The sequence below is a fragment of the Pagrus pagrus genome, assembly GCF_965226575.1.
Source record: "Pagrus pagrus genome assembly, chromosome: 2".
Lineage (NCBI taxonomy): Eukaryota > Metazoa > Chordata > Actinopteri > Spariformes > Sparidae > Pagrus > Pagrus pagrus.
The window spans coordinates 12,679,020-12,702,797 of NC_140186.1; the positions used below are offsets into that span (position 1 = coordinate 12,679,020).

At 45.2% G+C, this 23,778-nt stretch overlaps 1 protein-coding gene across 9 annotated transcripts in view; it reads left to right on the forward strand.

The window, feature by feature from the left end:
• Positions 1-23,778, forward strand: part of lef1 (lymphoid enhancer-binding factor 1) — a 46,889-nt gene that overhangs the window by 9,006 nt on the left and 14,105 nt on the right. For all 9 annotated transcript variants that reach the window (XM_084382073.1, XM_084382071.1, XM_084382072.1 and 6 more), the window contains exons 4-8: positions 15,141-15,267; positions 19,563-19,653; positions 21,832-21,951; positions 22,681-22,843; positions 23,617-23,724. In XM_084382073.1, coding sequence (XP_084238199.1) covers positions 15,141-15,267; positions 19,563-19,653; positions 21,832-21,951; positions 22,681-22,843; positions 23,617-23,724 — 609 coding nt within the window. The remainder of the gene's footprint in view (positions 1-15,140; positions 15,268-19,562; positions 19,654-21,831; positions 21,952-22,680; positions 22,844-23,616; positions 23,725-23,778) is intronic.

Genomic DNA, 23,778 nt, shown 5'->3' on the forward strand with positions numbered 1-23,778 from the left:
ACGACCTCTGAGCTCATGTCATCCCACTGAAACCCTTTGAATAAACTCCTAAATGCACGGTTGACAAGATAAAAACAAAACAGCCTGTTAGTCGTCCTGAAATGTTGATAGCGCCGAGATACAGTACAAGGTTTTTCACCTGACTGTGAAGACGTGTTGGTGATCTCCAGCTGTGTTAGAACAGTCTCATGGTCTGTGCAACAGCTTGAGGAGAGGAACGGATAGAATCGCTGATTTTTTTTTTTTTTTTAAAGTCGAGTTTTGCTGCTACTGCTGCTGCTGCTGCTGCTGTGATGGTGGGGGGAAGTAAAGAAAGCTCCTTCTCCTTTTGCCGTGCACTCTTTTTCCCTTTGGACCCTCAATTGCAGATCCTCATGGCGAGAAAGCGGGGTTGCGGAGGGGGTTGCAGCGCTGTACTTTTCCTTTGATGTAGTGGGAACGTGACGGATCTGCTAGCCAGTGTCTCGCAGCGTGGAATCACTAACCCAGGCTTACCTAACGGGATTTGGTAGGACCGCTCTGGTGTCCCTCAGTGCCATGTGTGTCCTGAGCTCATGCCCCCAGCACTACCGTGGAAGATCCCTGTTAAAGAGAACACTACGTTTACCAGCAGCCATCCATGTTCGCACATAATGTTCTAGATTGCAGCTTATGGCACCTTGTAGTATTTTTTATGTCTCACTATAGGGTGGACATGCTGTGTGATGTTTTAAGTAGCTGGACTCCATATGATCATCCCACTGTCAGCTCATTTCAATTTTCTTTAAGAACTCTGCACTGTTCACTCTAAAAATACATAAAGGGAATATACTACCTGTCAAAATACAGAAGTATAATTGGCTCATTCTATGCTGTGTACACAAAATTAGCATGTGTATCAAAGAGTCAGGCTGACATCCATGTCATCTGCTGTGCAGCGCTATTAAACATGTGCGTACACATGAAGGACAGCACCAGGGACCTCACACAGAAGAAACACTCGGCGTCTCCGACTCTTTGTAGTGCCGCTGGGTCGTGGTGTTTTATAAACAGCGCCATTAACGCCAAGGTTTTCTCCCCCGTCCTCCGCTGTACGGTGATGCTGGTTGACACATTTGCTCCATATGCACGGCGCTAATGACGCCATGTGGTTGCAATCACCTTATCGGCGCGTTTCATCTTGTTAAATGGAGCACAGCGGGCCGATTGTCTACCAGGGCCGGGAAGTTTCTGGTTGACTTTTCTGTAGAAAGATAGTGGTGTTCCTGTGTGTTTTACTCTCAAATAGACGCGTAAACGATAAAATGTCTTTTATTTGCGTCATCCTCACACATCAAAATGGACACGCCAATTTTAAGGCAGTTTTCTTACATTAAAAATAAAAGGGTAGGCATGATCAGATACTGCTGATTTATTTCTGTCGGCGCTTTAAAATGAGTGACGCCGATGAAAGACGGCTATAAAATCACGAAGTGTTCAAAGTGCTAAAAATGTTTGCTTCAGTGTGTCAGAAAAGACACGAGAGTGTCATAGTCGTGAGCATGACATGCAGGCGCACTTAACCCCACTTGATGTTTATTTTGGGCATGTGTTACTGCTCAAAGCGAAGCACTCATATATGATGACACTTTCTTCGCTTCCCATCCTCCCACTGAATTGGATGAAGCTTAACCAATCAAGCAGGGCTGCCTGGAGCCAGCCATTCAGGCTCCCATGTACAGACCGCTGCTCGAGCCCCAACAACACCTGCTCAGAGGACTTCACTCTACACCAGCAGCCTGCCTGCTGATCTCCAGGGGTCAGTGGAGGGCCTCGCCAAGGTTGTCCCTTATGCCCAATTCTGTGTTGAATGGCCTGGGTGTGGACTTCCTGTAAGGGTGGATCAGAAATGGAGACTAGAGGTCTGTGTGCGTGTGTGTGTGTGTGTGTGCATGTGTGGAGTGTTTTTTCTTTTTGTTAATTTATTGTCGTAACTGTTGGTGGTGTTATGGCAGTGCGGGATGCTGAGTTACGATGTTTTTGTAGAGTTTTGGATTCAGGTCAGTGAGGAATAATTAAAAACATTTTTAAAAGTCAAGCTTCTAAACTAGCTTTATAGTCGTTGTTTATTCAGAAATCCGATCAATACGCACCTACGGCAGAAGTTTCGCTTAATCGATCGGGGTCAGTGATGAAAGCCTGTCAGCAATCCCTCAAAGCTGATCACAGTACCTCACTGTGTCCTGATACAGTCATAAAACGAGTAAAAACATGAATAGCTTTATTGACTTCATCCTGACAGCTTGTAGGTCTATATAGAGGCGAGCAGTGTTCCAGCCAGTAAACTGCAGCAAAGGGAACAATAGGACCACAGGAGTGAAACATGGGTGCAAATCCTGCCGGCTGTGTCCGGACTTCAGAGAAGCTCAAACAGCCCTCACTTTGTCCGGCTAAGAAATAGAGCTATGATCAATAGCTGCTCTGTTGTATGAAGTTGGTCAGTCTGTGGCGTGCTCTCGCCCTCCCTCCTTCTCTCTGCTGTTTCATATTTTTTCAGAAGCTCATTATTTCTTTCTGCTGTGGGTGTGAGTGCTAAAGAGGCTCACATGCAATGTGTATCTGACAGCGCTGAAATATTAATGGTCCCCAGTGTAGGAGGTTGGTATAGGGCCTGCATAGTTACAGTACAAAGGGTGCCTTCTCGCCACCAGGCTTTATTAGCCAAGCTGTTAAATGAATGGATGGATATAGCTTGCGCTCTTTCCCCATGCCTCCTTTTGTGTTTCTGCGCAAAACATCAAACCGCCTTTCCCCTGGTCTGACTGTTTCCAACACATACACTAAACGGGTATTTTTCGAAAAACGGAGACTCGCACACGCGCACGAGAGCTATGCTACGCCGCTGAGCTTTCTGTGGGAGGACAAAGAGGAGGGCTTTGCTATCAGTTCATTTTGTGTGGTCTTGGCCATAAAAAACACCCTGTTCTTTGACTGTGAAAAAAAAGCCTGTCTTTAATTTTTGGGAAACCCATAAAAGTTTGTCGCTCCTTTCATATCGGCTGCAGAATTGAAAACAAATGCTACATTCTCCCCTCCTTTCCTTTGAACTGGCCAATTATGGAGTTGTGAAAATAAAAATCAGTCTGTAGATCTCTTTACCCCCTCTCTTTTCTTTCCTTCCTTCTCTCCCCCCCCCCCTTCTCTCTTTCTCTCTCTTTCTTCCTCAGTCACTTTCTTTCTTTTTCTCCTCCCCCCTTGTTTTTGAAGAAACCGAGGGGGATCACTGATGTCAAAGTCAAAACCAAGAGCATTAAGAAAACTGGCGAAATGCAATACAGCTGCAATCCGACATGACGCTAGAAAATAGGGCTGAGGAGCAGAAAGCCTCTCTCCCGTATTCCCAGGGCGCGCAACTGCTCCCGGCCTTGGCTTTGATCTCTTCAAAGCCTCCTGCCTCCTACTAGATGGAGAGTCTTGGCTGCCGCTCGTGAGCGCTGGAGAGAGGCAGGGAGGGAGGTGGGGGTGTTTTTTTGGGGGTGGGGGTGGGTGGGGGGGGGCGAGCCGTCGTCTTTTCCTTTCCAGGGCTGAAATCAATCACGGTGCCGAGGCAATTATGTGTAATTCAACCCCAGCCAGATTAGTGACTCTTGTTACCTGAGCGACCGGAGCTCTGTAATCTGTGAGACACACCGGCCTCACCGGCAAAGGAGTAGCCAGGAACAGGCGAGGGCACTTGAGGGGAAGGAGGGGACAGAGGGGAGAGGGAGAGGTGCTGAAAAGCAGGCTGCCATGCTGCTGTCCAGCAGAGCAGAAAATCAGAGTACAATGGAGTGATTACACTTGCAGATGTAGCCATATTTATGACGAGGTGGATAGAGAGAGCAGAAAGAATGACGAGCGCTGATTGCCATGGAGCTCGCTAGTTAGTGTGCTAACGAGCCAGGTCCCCTTTTGTGTTAAAACATGTGCGTAATGTCACCTCCACTGCGCTGCCAGTCCTCCCCCCACCATCCGCCGCCCTGTCCCCCCTCCAGTGCCATATCTCTATCCCTCATGCCCTCCACAGTCGGCTCCGAAATGCAAGCTTGGCCAAGGCTCCTGCCCCAGGCGCCCAATTTACTATGGCTGGAGAAAAACTCAGTGGCCCCAAGTCACAGAGGAAAACAGCCGAGCTGAATGCTGCTCTTTCCCCGCTGCTGCAGTTCGTCTGATCTGTGCAACTGTTTGAGTGTCTTAACACACAGCAGTGTAACAATTTACACCCTTCTGCTTTTTTATGTGGCTTACTGAGGAGATTTATCCCAATTATGTCTGCTCCTAGTTTAGGCAAATCTAGAACGTGGTAGGAGTGTGATGCTCATGACTAATACCACCTAGCGTACGTTATGAGATTATTTATTTGTATGGCTTTTTCTTTAAGCCTATGATATTTTCGTGCGGGATTTAAGAAACAATTGGAGGCTGGGTGAAGGGCAGAGGGAAAATTGAGATTTACATTATTGGTATTAATTGTAAATATATGATTGCCTGGGCTTTGATTCTCCCCCCCTGCGCTCTGACTGTGAGCGCTGATGTCACAGGGATGAGAACAAGGCTTTGTTTTTTTCCTCAGCAGTCACTTGATGCAGGATGATGAAACCCACAAAGATATCTAGCAAGAATGTGTTTGTTCATCTGATGAGCTCGCCTTGTGCTTCGTGTTTCTTTTGATCATCGGACCGCTTGGTCGGTGATGGAAGGCGCTTATTTTTCTCGTGGGATGTACACATTGAATAAATTAGACATATCGTCCTGTAATGTAATAGAACGTAGTTGATCAGGAGCTTGATGTCTGCGATAGTTTGAACAAGGCAGACTGACAGGAAAGTGGAGCTGACTCTAAAAATATAAAGGTCACGCTGAATGGATTATGTGGCATCAATGGAGCCACCGTCCAGCTCAGCAGGAGCCCTCAAATCCACTAGCAGCCATAACCCTCAGCTCTGGGGCCAGGTGACGCTTTTCATGTCCTCCAATGGAGAGACATCACAGAGACCTCCTCCACTTTGAGCTGCCCGTCATCAAACAATGCATCAAAACATCAAATCAATCCACCCCCACTGTATCCCTATCTTTCGAGATGAAAGATACGGGAGGAACGTAAGTGCCCAGAGCACTCCACGCCACCAATCTATATTTTCAGTTCTCCAATCATAAACAGTGACACTCCCTTTTTATATTGACGCAACGATGCAGTTGTGAAAAAGTTGTGCTTGACCCGAGGATTATTTTAGCCTGTCATGCTGTGGAATAAAAGAATAAAATCAACTCTTTCACACAATTATCACCTCTTCATTAATTCACCAAAGAAGACATATTATGCTAATTTTCAGATTCATAATGTTATTTTTGGTTACTACTAGAATAGGGTTACATGTTTTCTCAACCTGTCCAGTGTGGCAGCACTGTATTTCCCCTCCGCTCTGTTTTAGCTCCTGTCTCTTTAAGGACCCTCCTCTTGAATACCCAGTCTCCTCTGATTGGTCAGCTCACACACGCCTGAGCCAGCACCGCTTACAACAACAGAGCAGCTGTGCTAAATCAATATTGCATGTTAAACTAGCTGTAAGGCACAAATTATTCAAATGTTTGACACAATGACATAGTGTGATGTCACAAAGTCACAGAATTAAGGCGGGGCAACTGACAAGGTGTTCAGGAGCAGTGTTTTCTGTGGGAAAGAGGAGCTTCTGTCAGTATGGACTTTTTACATCAGATCTTTTACATGAACAAGCATAAGCATTTTTTATATATATATGGTTGACATTTCGGTCGCAACAACCTTTCTCAAGACACAGTAACACAGTGCTTAAACACAGCTAATAGTGTGGAAAGTGTCCAGGATCACATACAGCAGCTTATTAATTCAAGATTCCCACAAGTGTCAAACTATACAAATTTCTTTATTTTAATATCACTAAAAAGGAACATAATAAAGTGTCATTTCAAAATTTGCTCGAGTTTGCCGTCAAGAAATATTAAAGGTGACATATTTACGTTGTTTTAACCGACCAGCAGTCCAAAACCAGAAAGATCCAGAGACACTCAGTTCACTATCATTTATGAAAGAGAGAGAAATTGGTGCTCATTCAATCTAACAGTGCTTTCTTAATAGACAAATGAGATTGTATTAAAACATATGGGCAGTCCACAATGAATAAATCCCACTAAGAGCTGAATTACAACCACAGTGTTTTCATTGTATGGTTTATCATTCAGATTTGCAGCATCAGGTGCATGAGTGTGCCCTATAATGTTGCTGTAACCATATGCCCCGAGCCGAAGGAGTCCCTTTTGTGCTCCGGAAAATCACTATTACCATTTCTTTAGAGGTATCAAGGGATAAGCAGACGTTGTCCGTTGCCATGTTGTACATGGTCATTGTTTTGTTTGTTATTAAAGCCCCACAAAAACTCTGCCACAAAGCTAATTGATGAGGCGGAGTTTTCATGTGACCGTTCAGATCCTTGGAGAGGTTCTTGAAGTGTACCCTGCGTCTGTGGGGATGGAGAAAAGCCATTTGTTCGGAGGGGGATCAGATTTGAATAGCTTTGTGCTTTTCATTCAGATCTTAACAGGGGCGTGTGCGCCTGGCTAGAAAAGGAGCCCTAAAATGTGTGGTTTGATTAATGGCTAATTCCAGGCTGAAAGGCAGTTTGTTGGTAGTCTTTACCAGTTAATCCCTTAAAACGTGGAATCACACCCAAACAGTGGGCTGCTGGCATTGTTGCATGGGTCCATAATGTGAATAAGCCGAAAGGTTTGCAATGTGATCCACGTCCATGAATGCTTCTTCTTAAGACTGTGGCCTGAACCTCGCCTCATTATACGCAGAGCCGAAACGCTCATGTAATTTGTAACATAATGAAAACGCAGCTTTGTCTGGGTGCTTGTCTAACTTTGTAAAATGAGACAGAACGTGCGTGCCTCCGAGCGCAATCATTGAGGTGAAAGGAGGATTGATCATGTGACTGTGGGTTCAGAAGTTCAGACGAAGGCTAGGACACATGACACCTGAGTTAACATGGCTTCTTGTGACCCTCCGATTGCAAAACATTACGTAACCTATTTACTAACCCTGTTACGAGACATGTTCTCGGTTTGCTTTCTCCTGTGAATTTTATTTTTTGTTCCACTGAGTCGTCCAAAGTTACAGGCTGACTTACCCATCAGTATTTTTATTCTTTCTATTCTTACACGTTCCATTGGTGGGTGTGCATCTGTCTGAGTGAAATACAGAAGGAAAACTAGGTCAATACTCTCTACAGCTCAGGCAGAAGCAGCTCTCATTCAAATCACCTCCCCATCCACATTTTCCTGGTGTGTGCCATTGAAAACCTTCCCCGCAAAACACGGCAGCGCCTCCACAGCCTGCTGCCGTCTGCCTACGTCCAGCTCTCCCTGGCTAGCTTGCAGTGCTAATATTTACCCCTTCCTCTCCGTCGATGCAGCGTTGGCATTGGAGCTAGCTCGGGTTTAGTGAGAAGTGTACTGTCTCTAGCTCCCGTCTCCACAGGTAGAGACACACAAAGACCCCCACCAGACTCTATTTTCCCCCTCAACGCTGAGCTCCCAAATCCAAACTGACAGCCATTCATGCCCAGAATACCTGGGCGAAAGCTGAGGGGGGGAAACACTATCTAGGTGTAGCAGGCAAATCCGCTCTTGTTCGACGGATCTATGGAGCTCCTGCATAAGGCAACTCATCAGCACTTTTCCCCCCATTCTGCACTGCATTTTCTCTCCCTTCTTTCTCTCCGTCTCTGGTATTGTGCGCAGGCTAAGGTTTTAGCGCGCTCGCCACACAAAGTTAGCTTGTGCTGCGATTTTATTTGTGTACATCTCTCAGGGCCCTTGGAGTGTTGTTGTTGAATGTGGATGTTGGCACCACCGTGCTGCCTGGCATGAATGTAGCTACTCAGCAGACCAGAGCTGGCTCCTAATGATAAATCATGCAGTGTGTTAATGCAGCAGCAGGGTTGCTATAAATAGTCGCCGGAGAGGGATGCCGATTGATTCAGGAAGAAAAAATAAAGTGTGCTCCAAAGGCTTTCTGCTCTTGGTCAGCTTTTAAGGGCTGAGTTCAAACACAGGGGCCCGATACTAACATTCCCCCTGGCTTGAAACACGTAGCTAATCAGGTAAATGATGCAATGACGCCGCTAAATGCAGTCCAGTTAAACACAGTGACAGTGAGCGGATGTTTGTGTCTGTTCAGTGCTACCAGAGCTGAGATATTCTGCAAGACTGGTGTCATCGGATTGTTGTGATTTTCAGTTCATGTCTCCATAGATCCAAGGCGAGGGATGGTGCTACCGAGAGCAGCCATGTTCTTTGTGGGGGTGTAGATGCCTCGTGGGTGCTCAAGTGTGTGTGCGGTCTGCCTTTTGTGTATGTGTTTGCGTGTGCGCTCGCAGGCCTGCTGACAGTGGCACTTCAGCAGAATGTTTGCCCTTTCCTCAGTCCTTTGATGTGACCAGGTCCTGCTGTGATAATGAGCCCTGTGCCCCGCCGCAAGGTGAACATCCTGCAGTTCGCCCAGGGCTCTGCCAGAGCAGCGGCCCAACCCCCACCACACCTCCACCACACACACAGACGCTCTCTGCAAACACAGCAGTGGAGGGGCCGACCTCCATTCAGCGCTGATCAACTTCCACACAGTGTTTGGATGGTGTGAACGGCGACTATCCTACATGTGGCACAGAAATATACTTATTTGCACAGTATACCACATTACTGCCTGGCATTGTGGTTGAAATATAGCGATCAATATTAGAGCCCGACAGATGTATCGGTTGGCCGACATTTTCTGCCAGTATTGGCCTATCACAAGTATATGTCGGCATACATTTTGTCTGATATGTGCCAATATACAAGCTTTTGTTTTTACAGAACATAATGTAGAAAAACACACTCAGATTAATTTATAATTATTAAATTCCCAGTGAATTTTATTGTTTTGGTGAACTGACGCCATTCTGGACAATAAGGTCTATTGTTCAAATGTGAAATATACTTTCTCCATTAGGTATGTACCTTCGTCACAAGTATTTGATAATCAAATTTGAGGGAGCATTGCTAAAAATGTGAAATTTGCATGAAGGGAACACTAACGAACATGGAGGAGAGTGTACGTGAGTATCTTATTCAAGAAGTAGGCCTTGATTAGAGACAGGCCTTCCATGTGGTCATTTCATATAAACAATTTATTGACTGAATTTAGAGAAACTGTGCTACATGGTGATCTGTATTGTTATCTACGCTCTTAGAAGTAGATGAACCTCGAGGAACCTTTTAGGGTTCCTCACCATTGCCGCTGTGGCGGAGCCCCTCAGAAGTGGCATCCTCGTATATCAGAATTAGATTTTGGTCATATTGCACAGCCCTAATTACAATTTTTCCAAGATGGCGATATACTACAATGTGGAACATGTGTGCAAAGCAACATATAGACTCTAATGTAATTTATAGCACGTCAAGGATAAGCCTGTTGATACTCTGTATTTTCCTTCTTATCAACAAATCCCATGAAAAGACCAAAACCAACCAAGGACTTGATCCTATTTGCAAGTATTGACTGTGTTTCCAAAGCATGATATATGTTCATTTGTGCCATAGACCGTCTAGAAACACATCGATAAACCAAACCAGAAGCCTAAACGCCAAAACCAGGGTCAACCAAACTGTTGTACTGGGCGACATGTTCCTTTTTGAGTCCAACATACGACTTCCTGCTGCTGTAAATCACTAGAGTATCTTATTGTGTATTAGTTTGCCACAGGTTTCTAAAAACTACAGTGCCCAGCAGTTTTAGGAAATGCCTTTTGCCTTTTTAAAATTTGAAATTATATATTCATGACCTGGTTTTTAAAGATTTACATCTTCAGTAGGAATGAATGGGCTTGGGACTGACTTTTGAAGAAGTATTAAGAGATCTTGGGATTATAGAGCACCTTGAGCCTCATTCTGTAACTGGACAACTGTAACTTATTTTGTAAAACAATACAACTATATTATCATAAAGCTGCGATATGACTTCACCAACATACAACAAGCTGTTTCCCAACAGAAACTGCAGCTTCGAATTCAAACCTTAATGACCTCGTGCGTGACCTCTTCACAGCCTCTGCTCTTTATTCTTTACTCGCCGTGGCTTTAACAGGGCAGAAAAAAGCAACTGTATCATTTGTAATGTTCTCTTGCTTTTCCCTCAGATTTTTAATAGCTCCGCGACGTATAGAAATTAAGAGTTTAAAAACTCTTTAAAAAGCGGATAAAGTCTTTTCATCTTGGGCAGGCACATTTCACACAAATTATCTCCTTTGCACATTCAGAATGTCAGTGTGAGAGCTAGCGTGATTGGTTTGCTCGGAGCACACGCACTTCATGCCAACTAAAGGATGATTGGTAATCCACCTCGTCCTCTTCAGTTGTGCTCTGTGGCGGGGTGGTGGGGGGGTGGGGGGAGAAGATGACAGTCAGCTGTTAATAGCTCCTTTGTGTTCATATGTAGCATGTATGTGTTAAATTCATTAAATGCGTGGTTATTGCAGGCTCTGATCACCATGTACCATGACTGTATTTTACAGCTATGTTCCTTTTTGAGTGTTTGTATGTGTGAATTCAGTGTTTAGTGCAGTGGCACGTGTCGGTCATGTGTGGTAATGTGAATGTTGGCTTGTGCGTCTTGTGGGCGTAACGGTGGTATTAAGAGGAGAGCGTGACAAGTTTCCTCGCATGATAAAAATGTGCCGCAACTTAGCCGCTCAAACCATAACATTGCATATGTGGCACTGTATGTGACCTATTTTTGCTATCTAAGGAATTCTGATTCAAGTTTGTGATATCTTTTTTATACTTTATTGTGTTTTTCCCATTTTTACCAACCGGCCTCGGCCTTCAGTGTCACTGCTCCTCTTCAACTTTTGGACTCTGACTAGCACGCAGGATTTATGGTTGAAATGAAAGGAGGAGGGAGGAAGAGAGATTGGGGTGCTTCACAGATGTAAATTTCTCTCCAGGGCAGGCTTTTCCTGTTATTCGCAGCCTCCTCCACTCCTGTCCCTGTGGTTGGCTTCGCTTGTTCGTCTCATTACCCCGGGCGCGTGGCGCTCCTTCGCTTGCTGGCGGCCCGGCTTTCTTCTCCATTAATTGGGTTTCGTTACATTAAGCCCCCTGGCCAAGGGGCCATCCTGCCAATAAAACATTCCATTTTTAGCACTCCACTCGGAGCTGGTGGGGTTCAACCCGCTCTGCGAATGGTAATTGGTTATTTATTTAAGCTTCCTCAGGTTGGTCTCCACTGGTTTTGGTAAAGAGGGAGGGGAGGAGCGGAGTTACGGTCCCTTTTCTTTTCTGCGCCACTATGGGAGAATGTTTGCTCACTTTTTGTTGGGAAAAGGACGGACAGCTTGCACACAGACACACCTGAGAGTGAACACCTGGTCTGAGGGTGACTGTAGGATTTCAGTGCTGGCCACACCCTTGCTTCATACTCCTACTTTTGGATTTACAGAGGCTTTCCGTCTGTAATCTTACCTTCTTTATGATCACATTCTCAGTGTAAAACGGTGGCCAAAGATGGTATTTAAACAATCGGAGGAGGGCGTGTGCTCCCAGCCAGTATTGTAAATGATTTCCTCAGGCATCATTTTAGTGGAAATTTATACCAAACCCTGTTTGCAATCACAGAACAATGTCTTGCCTCATCTTTTTTCTCTGTCTTTAATATCCTGGGCCTTATGTATTTATTTTTTTTTTCCTGCAACCTTTTCCTCCAGAGTGTAGAAAATCCCATGAGTAGGTGAGGTTGGGTTCTTGGGGTGAGAAGGGCTTCTTAGTGAAAAGATTTAGCAGCATGGGAATCCATAGCCACCACTTGAGCTGCCATCTCCCCAGCTGTTTGTGAAACACCTCACATGGTTTCTACACACTTGATTGTAGCTGCAGGCGCGTAGAGTCCTCATTGCATATAAATTACAGAAGTGGGAAGTGATTATTATAAAATTCCCGCTTTCCCTTTTTTCCACTCCACTCTGCAGAAGTGGTATAATTGAGTGGAGTACAAAAGCCGTGCTGTGAGGGGAGAGAGGGAGAGGGATGCTAAAAAGGCAATATTGCAAGGATAGCTATTGCATATACCACATAGACACACGTACAAACACACACACATACTCATGGCAGGATGTTGGTGGAATCTGACAGAATACAAGCTCGCAGACACCGGCGTGCCGTCAGTAAAATCCTCCAGAAGAGAGAAAAAAAAAAAAAAAAAAAAAAGGAAACAAAAATGAAACGTCCCATTTCCCTTCCCCACCCCCAATTTCAGACAGCACGCCAAGTCATTGGCTCCTTGTGCTGAAACACACTGGAGTGTCTCCTCCATGGAGGGCTCCCTGCCAGCTCCAGTTCCGCACAATGAATTTCTCTTAAAACCACATCTGAGAGGTTCTTTAGAAGGGCCGGCCAAGCCTGGATATGAAATTCCAAATGGAACGTTTTCTTTTCAATCCTCGCCGCCTCTCCTCTTTCGCTCTCCCTGAAAAATATGAATAGAAAGATCCTAAGCCTATTATTTCTCCTATACAATAAAAGGGACCTCCAATATGGCCGCCCTCCATCGCAACGCCACTGCCGAGGACTTTCAGAGTCGGGGTCGGGACGGCAGGGGATCAAATTGCAGCAACGTGGCGTGACCCTCACGGTTGTGGTCACTTCGTGAGTCTCTCCAACTACTTCCTACAGGAAATTGGTAAAAGGGTGTCGTGCATTTTTTTGTGTGTAAACTTGCCAAGAGCTGCAAAGTGGGTGCAGCAAGCCAACAAGTCTCCACCTGGAAGAATTAAAATTGTGGCTGCATACCGGCTGTAATGACCGTAACTTTAAAGGAAAACAGTCAAAATATGTGAGGATTTTACTGAACCCGGATTCAGTTCTCCCTGTCGAGTGATATGAGGCTGTAAGAAGCCTAAATGACAATTCACTGCCCGTCCTTTCTTCAGAAAGTAAACCATGGTTAGTTATGGCATGCAATTTATGTAAATGTGCACCTAGTAGCCATAAATTCTGTATTGGTCACAGAGGTTTTTCCTTGGTGGATTTTGCAACAATGGGGACAGTTTATTAAGAAGTTGAGAAAAATGGGATTTGACAGCTGTAGCTGGGAAAAGCTTAAAAGTGGGCTTCTCCTCTATGGTTGAAGACTCTAGCTTTCCGAGGCGCTAAGGAGTCAGTCACCTTTTTATTTTTTTGTGTATGAACAAGTACGAGAGACTAACTTTTGTTTCCACTCACTTTTTCTTTCTGTTCTCCGGGCTACAAGTTGGAGAAGACTTGCAGCTAAAATGATAATCCCCCAGGTTCTTATCTCATTCCCACAGGATAACAAATGGGAGTGGAGAGGCGTAAAATAATATGGGCGAGAATGCTATCATTTAGCCCCTGGTGTAGGCATGTCCCAGCCACCCCGGTCCTGGTGAGCCCTCCTTTAGGGTTAGCAGCCCTTACTAATAAGCCCTCCCCTTTGTAGAATGAGCTCCGACACTCCCTCACTTGCAGATTATCCCGTCACCTTTTGACTCTTGTTGACCGGGGTCAAAGGACCACACTCACCTGGGCTAATGATGAAAGCCTCTGCATCATGGCTGAATTAGTTTTCAGGCAGGATTTGTCGTGGTTTTGCTGAATCGGGCATCTCTAATGGTGCAATGTGGAGCGTGCCAGAATTGGGAAAGAAATTGGCTCTGGGGGATGAGATTCCCAGCCCGATAAGGGGTCCGACGCGGATGACGCGTCATGTGGTTGATACCGAGACCTTTTCGACACGCACACATACCGCCCTTTGTGTTCCCCGGTTAGGACGTTCCCAGAAAGTGGGGAGAGGGAGAGGGGGTCTTAAGTTGAGACCGGTGCCAGTCTGCGAGAGGTTCAGGGAAACACAGACATTCCAGCCACCCTTGTGTCCAAGAGGTTTTGTGTATGTGTGTGTGTGTGTGTGTGTGTGGGCGAGGAGGGCCACCAATCACCACTTAGCACTGTAGGAATGTCACCTTGGCGGACGCCTTGTTAGGACGACGAAGCGCAAGCTAATAAAGAACAGTCCCTTGATTATTTCCTCTCTTCAGAGATTTATGCTCGCACTAAATTTAGATGAGTATCTTCAACAACATTTTTAATCAGGTGACCGTTCCCGTGAGAGCCTCTGATCACACTTTCATGAAACTCTTTGATTCAAAGCCTGTGGGAGCCGTTCGGTGTAAGACGTTTCTCGCCCAACGCTGAACTGATGTCTCTCCGATTAGCCATATATCCTGTGGAGGTGATATTTTGACTCCAGCTCAGCTCTGGGCTCAGATTGTGAATAGTAGATTTAGCATGGCTAAGCGTTACCATGTGTTCTGTGCTGCTGAAGCATGTAAGCAGCGCTGTTGGCTGGGGGTTGGGTGCCGGGGTTTTTTGGGCCTGGCTCGGTCTTATTTTAGTTGTCAGGAGGCAGGTCTGCGTGAGTCAGCCGGGGATGGGGGGCCTGTGGCCAGGCCACTGTTGACGTGATTACCCCTGCATTAAGTACCGCTGCAGACATCTGTCTCACTCGCGCTCTGCCTCCATAGCCAGCCCCCCTTCTCCTCCTCCTCCATCCCTCATATCTCCTTCCCCCGGCTCTTGCTCTGTAATGAACTCCCCTTATTCACCAGCTAATGACTGCCTTTGATCTCCCGCCTAAGACCTCTGCTCTAACTCTACCCTGCGAATCTCTCTTTTCTCTCCCCTCTCTTTGCTCTATCGCTTGTTCACTCCTATTCACTCCAGCTCTGTTTGCGTCTTACTCTCTTTTGCTGTCTCAAGCATGCTCATGCACCTCTTTGACTTGTTTTTTCCTCCTTCCTTCAGGGAATAGGGTTTTCGGTCCTGCTGACCTAGGCTAAACAAAGTTTTGGGGTGCTAGTGCTCAGGCTACCACTAGAGAAGAAATTGAAGAAATGTTTTTTAAAGTTACTTTCTTCCCTAGCCCACATCTAGAAAGTGGGCAGACCACTTTTTAGTCCCCTGGATCATGTGGCAGGGAATGGGGGCCGCTTGCACATGGAACAATCTCATGTACAATGTCGTCACTCTTCTAAATCTTTTTGTATTTATCTCCACAGTCCAACAAAGTCCCCGTGGTGCAGCCGTCCCATGCAGTCCACCCACTCACCCCGCTGATCACGTACAGCGACGAGCACTTCGCCCCAGGGTCCCATTCCGGTCATCACCAGGACAACAACAAACAAGGTAGAGAGCGAGCAGATAAATCGGAGCATGACACAACACTCTCAGCAGGTACAACATGTGTGAGGCAGCAGGATGGATGTTGTTGTCATTTTCTTGCTTTACAAAAAAGTGGCATTATTGTCAAAATCATCTGAACTTCTTATTGAGGATTTGTTAATGATGCACAGATCCAGCTTCTTCCCAAGACCTACTTCCCAAGATCGATTCAGATACCTCCATGCAGGGTATACGCTGATATAGATCAAATACCAGTGCTCTCTTTTTTTTTTCCAGAATTAAAATCTGTATTTCTCACTCAAACTTATTGGGATCAATATAACTGATAGTGGAAACACTGAATTTTATAATTACATTGACAAATAATCTATATTTAATGTTATAATTGATCATAGAATGGTTGATATAAGATGCATATGGGTGTTAAAACCGTCCAGATTTGGATCGGTAATCAGTAATTCAAAGTAAACATGAATTTGCAAATAGAGTTTTTTCATCATTCCAGCTTCTAGAGTCTGTGACAACAGCTGTCACAACTTAAGTTGACTGGCAACTTGATTTGAAGTCAACAAAAAGACTTGAACCTGTTTGTTGCCCTCATAAATACCATGTTATATTGTTGCTATGATGGGTTGGATTGCATGATTTTTTCCCAGTAGGGCCTTAATTATGAATAAAAATTCATTTTTGATGAAAGCGGATCGCAGCCACATCAATCTACACAGACATCGAGCCTTGACAGGAAGTCAGACAGTGGAACGGCGTAGTGAATCTGGTCAATTTTCAAAATAAAACAGGATCTTCAGCACAACAAAGTCGGAAATATTAACAATAAACGCACTTAAAGCAGACAGAAAATGTAACGATTGAACCACTCGGCCTACTCAAGCACAGTAGAAGCACAAAAATTAAGGGAAAATATAAACACAATCTGAGCACGACATCAAGCAGGCATTTCCAGAACGCTCTGTGTGATATGAAACTGTGTGGAGGACGGGACAGAACAGCGCCAGGTAACAGAGACGTGCCCAGTGGAATCAAGGGGTTAGAGGAGAAGACGTCTTAACAGAAGAAACAAAGTAAACAGGGTTACTAAAGTTTTGCAGAATCCGAAATAAAGTTTGATTTTATTCAGACTATCGCAATAATGCTTAAGAGTGAAGTCAGTCGTGTTAAACTGAACCCGAGTGCCGATGTTTTTATTTTTTTACACCCCTGTCTGCCATCACTGTCAGGACTCAACAGATGCACAAATCAAAATGTGTCACAGCAAAGTCATCCTCCCTCTCAGCTCTTTACATGAACTCATTTGAAGCGGCTTGTGGGACGGCACGCTGAGCTCTGCTGCCCTCTCCCTCTGCACTCGTTGCCTCTCGCTAACAACATCAAGCCGCAGCTCTGACAGCTGCAGAGGAGCTCCTCAGCAGTTTGGACGAGCTCCTCGGCACCGCGCAGCTGGAGACTTTGGCAGCTTCTCACGAACGCAGAGAAAGACGTGGGCACCGCCATAGTTTGGTCCCCGCACCTTTTTCTCTCTTCTCCTGGCTTTCTTCTCCCGCGGCTGCCAGTTGAAAAGGAGGAGAGGGATCAGACAGGATGTAGGCGATGATGATGAAGATGATGAGGCTGGGAGGTTCTGAGGGACCGGCTATAAATAACAATGTGGAAGTGAGCACAAGAGTACACAGCGTAGTGAGATGAAGGGGAGCGAGACGTCTAAAGAAACCGTGCTCCACATATGTCAGACCAATCACGCATCAGACACATTTTTGTTGAATATTTTTCTAATGGAAGCAGGAAAGAGTTGTGTTGACACGGAGTTGAGCAATAAATACACTGTGCGCACATGCACGCGTTTGATTCCAGAAGTTTGTTGTCATGTCGTACAATTTATGAGGTAATGCTCTCCATTTTTGCTGCTCGCGTTGGTCCGTGGAGATCCACCGAGCCTCTGACAAGAGCGGAAAAAGACCCCCCGGTGGTCTTATTTCTTCCTTACTATATTTGATCTTTGCACTCGCAGCCCAACAGAAATCCATGTCCGAGTGATCCAGTTGCAAAATTAGCTGCGAATGATTTCCCCAGGCATATTCATGCGCGTGTATACCAGCAGAGCTAAGCTGAGGATGCTCAAAACCAAATCTCTCTTATTCTCTTTCTTGCTCTCTCTCTCTCTCTCTCCCTCGCTCTCTCTCTCTCCCTCGCTCTCTCTCATATCGACCAATTGCTGCTCCGTCCTTCCTTAGTGGGCTCAGACTTTGATCTGCTCGTTAATTATGAAAAACAATCATGGATTTTCTCATTATGAGCTCTAATATGCACAGGGCCGCAACGCAGGATGGAAGGTCGAGCGTGCACACGCGTGTGCGCGTCTGAGTGTGGTGGTGGGGGGGATCTTTAAACATTTCACAGCCTTCTATGTATTGTTTTAAGACATTTAAATATAACAGATTTATTTCCTGGCTTCACTGTTGCTTGTTTTGAGAGGAAACGCAAGTGTGAAGCGGCGTGTCGGGCGTCAACGGGAACGTGAGAATGGGGAGGGGGGGGGGGGGGGTGAGTAATTAGGCACCTTCAGGGTGTGAGTGACAAGGTTAACACGCTGGGGCTCTCTCCTCCTCCCTCGCCGCCTCACCCCTTGCCTCCTTCCCTTCTGCCCTCAGGAGGGCCCTCAGGAGTGTTACGTGGTGGATTAGTGGGCAGGGGGTAGTGCTGTGCACGCCATGAATCCGGCGTTGCAACACTGGCTTTGGAGATATAAGCCCCCCTGCTCGCCCTGCTTCTCTGAGGAGGGAGGCCCCTTCAGACCACAGCCTGGAGAGAGAAAGAGGAAGAGAAAAGATAGAGGGCCGGGAGAAAAGGCTGGCTCCAGCAGGGATTAGAAGATGGTGCTAATCTGGAGGCATTTGCCCTCTTTTTTTTTTTCTTTGTGTGTATATGTGTGTGTGCGAGCACTTTTCTATGTAATAACAATATTTTCTGATATCTACAGACTTAAAATCACATTATTACTTGCTCCGCTTCAAAATGAAACACAAACAAGTGTTCGACGAGTTAGATTTTCATCCTTACCGCTCCGGTCCCCGGTTAAGTCTTCCGACAAAAAAGGGACCCCTCGACCTTGAAACCCAGCAGGAGGAGCAGGCAAACTGGAGATGGAGGAGCTTAGTCCTGAAGATCCACCGACAGTTAGTCCAAGTCAATCCCGTGTCTACAGGGAGAGCCGCAGCCTTCGCCACAAAGAGGAAGCCTCAATTAACCAGCTTAAAGACGCTGAAACACACTGGAAGGACTCGAGCTGCGCCGGGAAATATTATCCTTTTCTCACTGGTTGATAATGTGAGGTCAGGAGGCACGTTCGAGCCCAGACATGTACAGCATCCTTGACTTGTGGGGAAAGTCGACAGGATGGGGAAAGTTGGGTAATAGATGTGAAACCGATACGTTAACTCAAGGTTCACTTACTTGCTTTTTGGGGACTATTTAACTGTGGCTTCCTCAGCAGATGGCGTTTGCTCAGTCGTCTCAGTATCTTGACAAAACTCAAGGCCTACTTTAACTGTTTCCAAGGTCAAGAATGATCTTTCTCAACTTATATGGATGCAGAGATCCAACTTTTTCTCTCCTGAGACAGATTCTGACATCAGTGTCAAGGTATCTACTGATACCAGTATACCAATCAAGTTAACCTGACTGGAATGATATTTATATCAGGTAAAATGAGTCCAGGGATTGCTGTTTTATGTAAACCGTATGTAATATGGAAAGGTTGTCTATTATATTGGTAAAATTGTCTCTTTCATATTAGTTTATTAAGATGTTTTTGTCATGTGTTTTATCATGACCCTGATCGAGGCTGCAAACCAAATTGTATTGGTGTCACAATAAAGTTGTTGCTGTAGTTTTGACATGTTGTAACTGGACATGTGAATCAAGTCATTTGATCTGTGAAAGACTCAACCAAGACCAAAGTCAAATGTTTTTCTTGGGCAAGCCAAGTCCTGCAGTCTCAAGTCTTTATAAAGAGATAAAGACAAGGTATTAGTACCCGTCTAATAATGATATCACTGGCCAGTTATCTAACCTGCTCAAAAAGTACGACAATGAACTGAAACTGAAGCAGAAAATCAAGTTCCAACTCGTCGAAACAGCTACTTGACTCGTCGACTCGTGTCCACGTCCCTGTTCTGACAAAGATACTCAACCTTGATTGACACCCACAAGATGTAGGTATGATTTAAAAAAGTTTTCAAACTTTATTATTTCTAAAAGTTGTGTCCCATTGTTTTTTTGTCTAGGAATGCAAAGGCAGCACCCTGGACCAGACATGCCCAACTTCTACTCCCTGTCCCCTGGAGGAGTCGGGCAGATCACGCCACCACTGGGCTGGTGAGTTCCAGACAAACAAAAGCAAAAAGCATGCACAGATGATTCATGTAAACAAGGGGCAATTACTATCCTGTCTCTTCACATTGGATGCACGCTGACACTGTGCACTGAGTGGAGGAGTGGTGGCCTGCAGCGGCAGCAGCCGACACAGGGGAGGTCTGCCTCTGGCTCTTCCTGCTGCACTGCTGCGGCTTCAGCCACACGGCTCCTCTGTGTGCCCAGCACATGTCAAACACATCACAGCATACGTGCCCCTGCATAACCATATGGCTGCTTAACCCCCATCAAAGCTTCCTGGAAGCACTTTGCTCTCTGAGCCTCACTTCATGTTTGTGAAGCCCTTTTTTTTTAAGTATCTCTTACCCCTTTCTTCCTTCTTTGACTGCATCCTTGTCACTGCCATTCTTGTGCTTTTTCATTTTCTTGCCCTCTTTCCTTCTTTCTCCTCACTATCTCTTTCTCTGTCAGCGTGATGTTTGTAAAGACACGGCTTTAGGCATACACTGAGTGAAGCCAGATGTAAGGTGCAGGATCAGGCGATGGTTGAAGCCCAGGCGGCCTCCTCATGCTTTCCTGCTCAGATCATCTAAAATCTACCTATGTCTACCCACACTATTTTTTGATTTGGGAATTTTTTTTCAAGTTTATGAACTTTCTCCCACTTTCCACTTTGTTCTGTTTGAGTCCCTTGAACTGAGGGAGCATTGTGTTTGCATTACTGAACGTTGCTGTTCAGTCAATTTCATGCCTTACAAGAATCTTCCTTTCTTTAACAAAAAACAGCAACCAGTGGGAACATAACCGCAGCATGATGAAGTGACTGCTGAGACAAACAGACAAATGGAACAAAATGAAAAGTGGAGACATAATGGACCCACTGATGACAAGAAACTTTTTACTTTTTAGCATTTCAAACGAAGACTGTTGAAGAGTTTTGAGATGGTGACAAGAGAATACAAACATCTCCAAAGATGAAATCCATATGAAAAACAGCTCTGAAAGAAAGAAAGAAGCTCAAATGAACAAATACTAAAGACAACGACGGCTTTCTTCCTCGGTTCCTCCTATTTACCTGATCTTTACTGTTCTCCAGCTACTGTGAAGTTCCTGACTTTATTAGTTACTGTATTACCAGAAGCCTTAAAACGTTGCACAGCTGCTGCGTTCACTAGAGAGTAGCAAAGATAAAATAGAAGGTCAGAAACACAAACATGTTTTTTGTTTGTGAGAATTTTATTTTTCTGATTTCGTTTTTTGATTGATCGTCTCACAACCGACTACTGTATGTTCATCTTGCGAGAGGGAGATTTTCGTGTGGTCTTGTTTACTGAGTCAAGCAGGATATTATTATAATTATTATTGACTGCTGTCTGTAAGCCAAATTGCCCCTCGGGGACATTAAAGCTTTACTTTACTGCACTACTCGAATATTGCAGGAAAGAGGTTGATGAAGAACTGTACACATAAGAACTGCAGCTAGTGACTCTGTTCTCAATGTCTTTCTGCATATTAAGAATTAATTCATTAATAAGAATCGAACTGCAAAAATTTAAAATCTTACCAAGTATATTTGTCTAATTCTAGTCAAAATATCTCACGACACTTAAAGGTGCACTATGCAGTTTTGGGGATGACATTTTTAATCAGAAGAGAAAAGATATTCATTGACTTTAATTTTTATTTTTGTCCAACCTTAACAATCAAACTCTTTGTTTTCTTTACTGAATAAAACAATAAACAAACTGACCTTAAAGGACAACACAATTTCAAACTGTTTTTCTCTGTTTATATTTGGCGGACCCTGCCACCTTCCTAGCTCCAAACAGTCTGCTGGGGACCTTATTTTCCTCTGAGAACAGCTTGTTTTTTCAGTTATGGAAAGTTTGTATTATTAACCTCATTAACACTGTAAACACTGAAATTCTAAATTTGAATTTCTTCTCCAAAACTACATAGTGCCCCTTTAATAACACCTAGAAAGTAGCATGTCAGTGAGATAAATGGCTTGTTTTTAGATGATTGTTCCATCAGCAGTGGCATTTTCTCCAGTGTGTGTATTTCTTTCCTTGTTTGTCACCACTGTCGCATATTTTCCACTTAGGCGACATTTATGCATCCCTCTCTATGCTGCTGTCCTTCTCTGACCTCTTTAATAATCAAAGTCTGCTGTTACTGCAGGTTCTCACACCACATGGTGCCCGGCCCCCCTGGTCCCCACGCCACAGGGATCCCCCACCCGGCCATCGTCAACCCACAGGTCAAACACGAGCCTCTGCATGAAACAGACATCATGCACATGTGAGTCCTGCAAACACAAAATACCTTCATCAGACACTCTCTACCAGCATTTTCCTGAGAGTATTTCCAGGTATTTGTGTGCTCCACCACTTCAGTAGGCCTTTGCTGAACAAACCCTCTGTCAGAGCCTTGTTCTCATTCCCTTGATGTGAGCAGATAAGCAGCGAGGGCCCGTGCTCTACTGATAACGGGCCTGTGCTTCATTTGGCCTCAGGGATCACAACACACTTAGCCAGCAACAGATACAGGTCCTAGATTAGTGCTCGGATGAACTGAATTCACATCCCCAGTGTGTGTGCAGTGGGAAGTGCTGTGAGCGCCCTGAAGTGGTTATCGCTGATATTTCCATTATTCATGGCCATCCCAGCACCAAGACTGTACGAGTATCAAAAACGTTATTAGAAAGTAAGTCAGGAGTGGGAGCAGAGTATCTTCAGAGTGTTTTAAGCGATTGCCAGTGCGCTGAGAAGGTTCGGTTGTCATTACTGGTGAAGTAATCTCTCTGCATAAAGTGCAACTGCACATGATTAAAGAGGCAGGGGGCCCATGGCGTGGCAACCCGTCGCACGCTGCCTCACCATTGGCTGAGAACAACCAGACCCTCGCTGCTTTTGTCGGCGGCACCGCAGTTTCCCTTCCTCCGTTGCTTTGCTCTTTTATTCCCTCATTTTGTTTCTTCCTCCTTCTTCACCTCCGTCCGTGTCGCTGTTGTTGTTTTCGTCTTCACAGGAAACCCCAGCACGAACAGAGAAAGGAGCAGGAGCCCAAAAGACCGCACATCAAGAAGCCGCTAAACGCCTTCATGCTCTACATGAAAGAGATGCGCGCGAATGTGGTCGCCGAGTGCACGCTGAAGGAGAGCGCCGCCATCAATCAGATCCTGGGACGGAGGGTAGGTGCACCGGCCGAGCTCTCTCTTTGTTGATTGAGTAAAATCACCAAGAGACCACAGTTCAAGCCGTGGCTCTGAAGAGGCTGTGTGGACTGCCTTCCCCGGCCCAATTAGTTTAAAAAGTACAAGGATTCCTCTCTTTATTAACATACAGTCTTTTTATGAACTAGTTGTGATTATTGTCATAATGATTGCCCCAGCCAATTACTTCCCTCTCAGCAGCACAGATACAGACCGCCTATCTAACTGACATTTAATCAAATTGGCTTTAATAAAACATGCCTGGATAATGGCACGGTTGGAAATGACAAAATTTGTTCCTTTTGAGGATTGGGAAAAGAGTGGAACCACAGAGCCATGTTAAAAGCCTTAACGAATAGGCCTGGCGGTTGAGGCAGCCAGCCACAGCAAAGCCTAGTTTGTGGCCTGCACAGGGTAATTGCTCGCTGACATAGTTTGAATAAAAAGCGCTGCTAAATTGGAACCAGTGTTTTGATATGAAATCAAAGTTTTTTTTTTCCCCCCTCTTTCAGACTCTCTGCATGTTAATCTCTTCATCATGTGCCCCCCTTCTTCTTTGTCTCTCTTTTATCCCCCCCCCCCCCCCTTTTTTTTTATTTCTACACCAAACGTTTGGAAGTTGAAAAGATTTTTTTTTTCTTCTTCTTTTTACCAAAACAGCAGCACACTTCTTTATGCAGGGAACATGCAAGTGCATGCCAGTAATTGACTGTATGCTATTTTCTCCCTAATCTCCTTTTGTACTGAAACAGTGGCATGCTTTATCTCGGGAAGAGCAAGCTAAGTATTATGAGTTAGCCCGCAAGGAACGGCAGCTCCACATGCAGCTCTACCCAGGCTGGTCCGCTCGAGACAACTATGTAAGTATCAACAGAACAGATTGGCAGAGGTGCGCGTGCATGTGTGTGTATGTT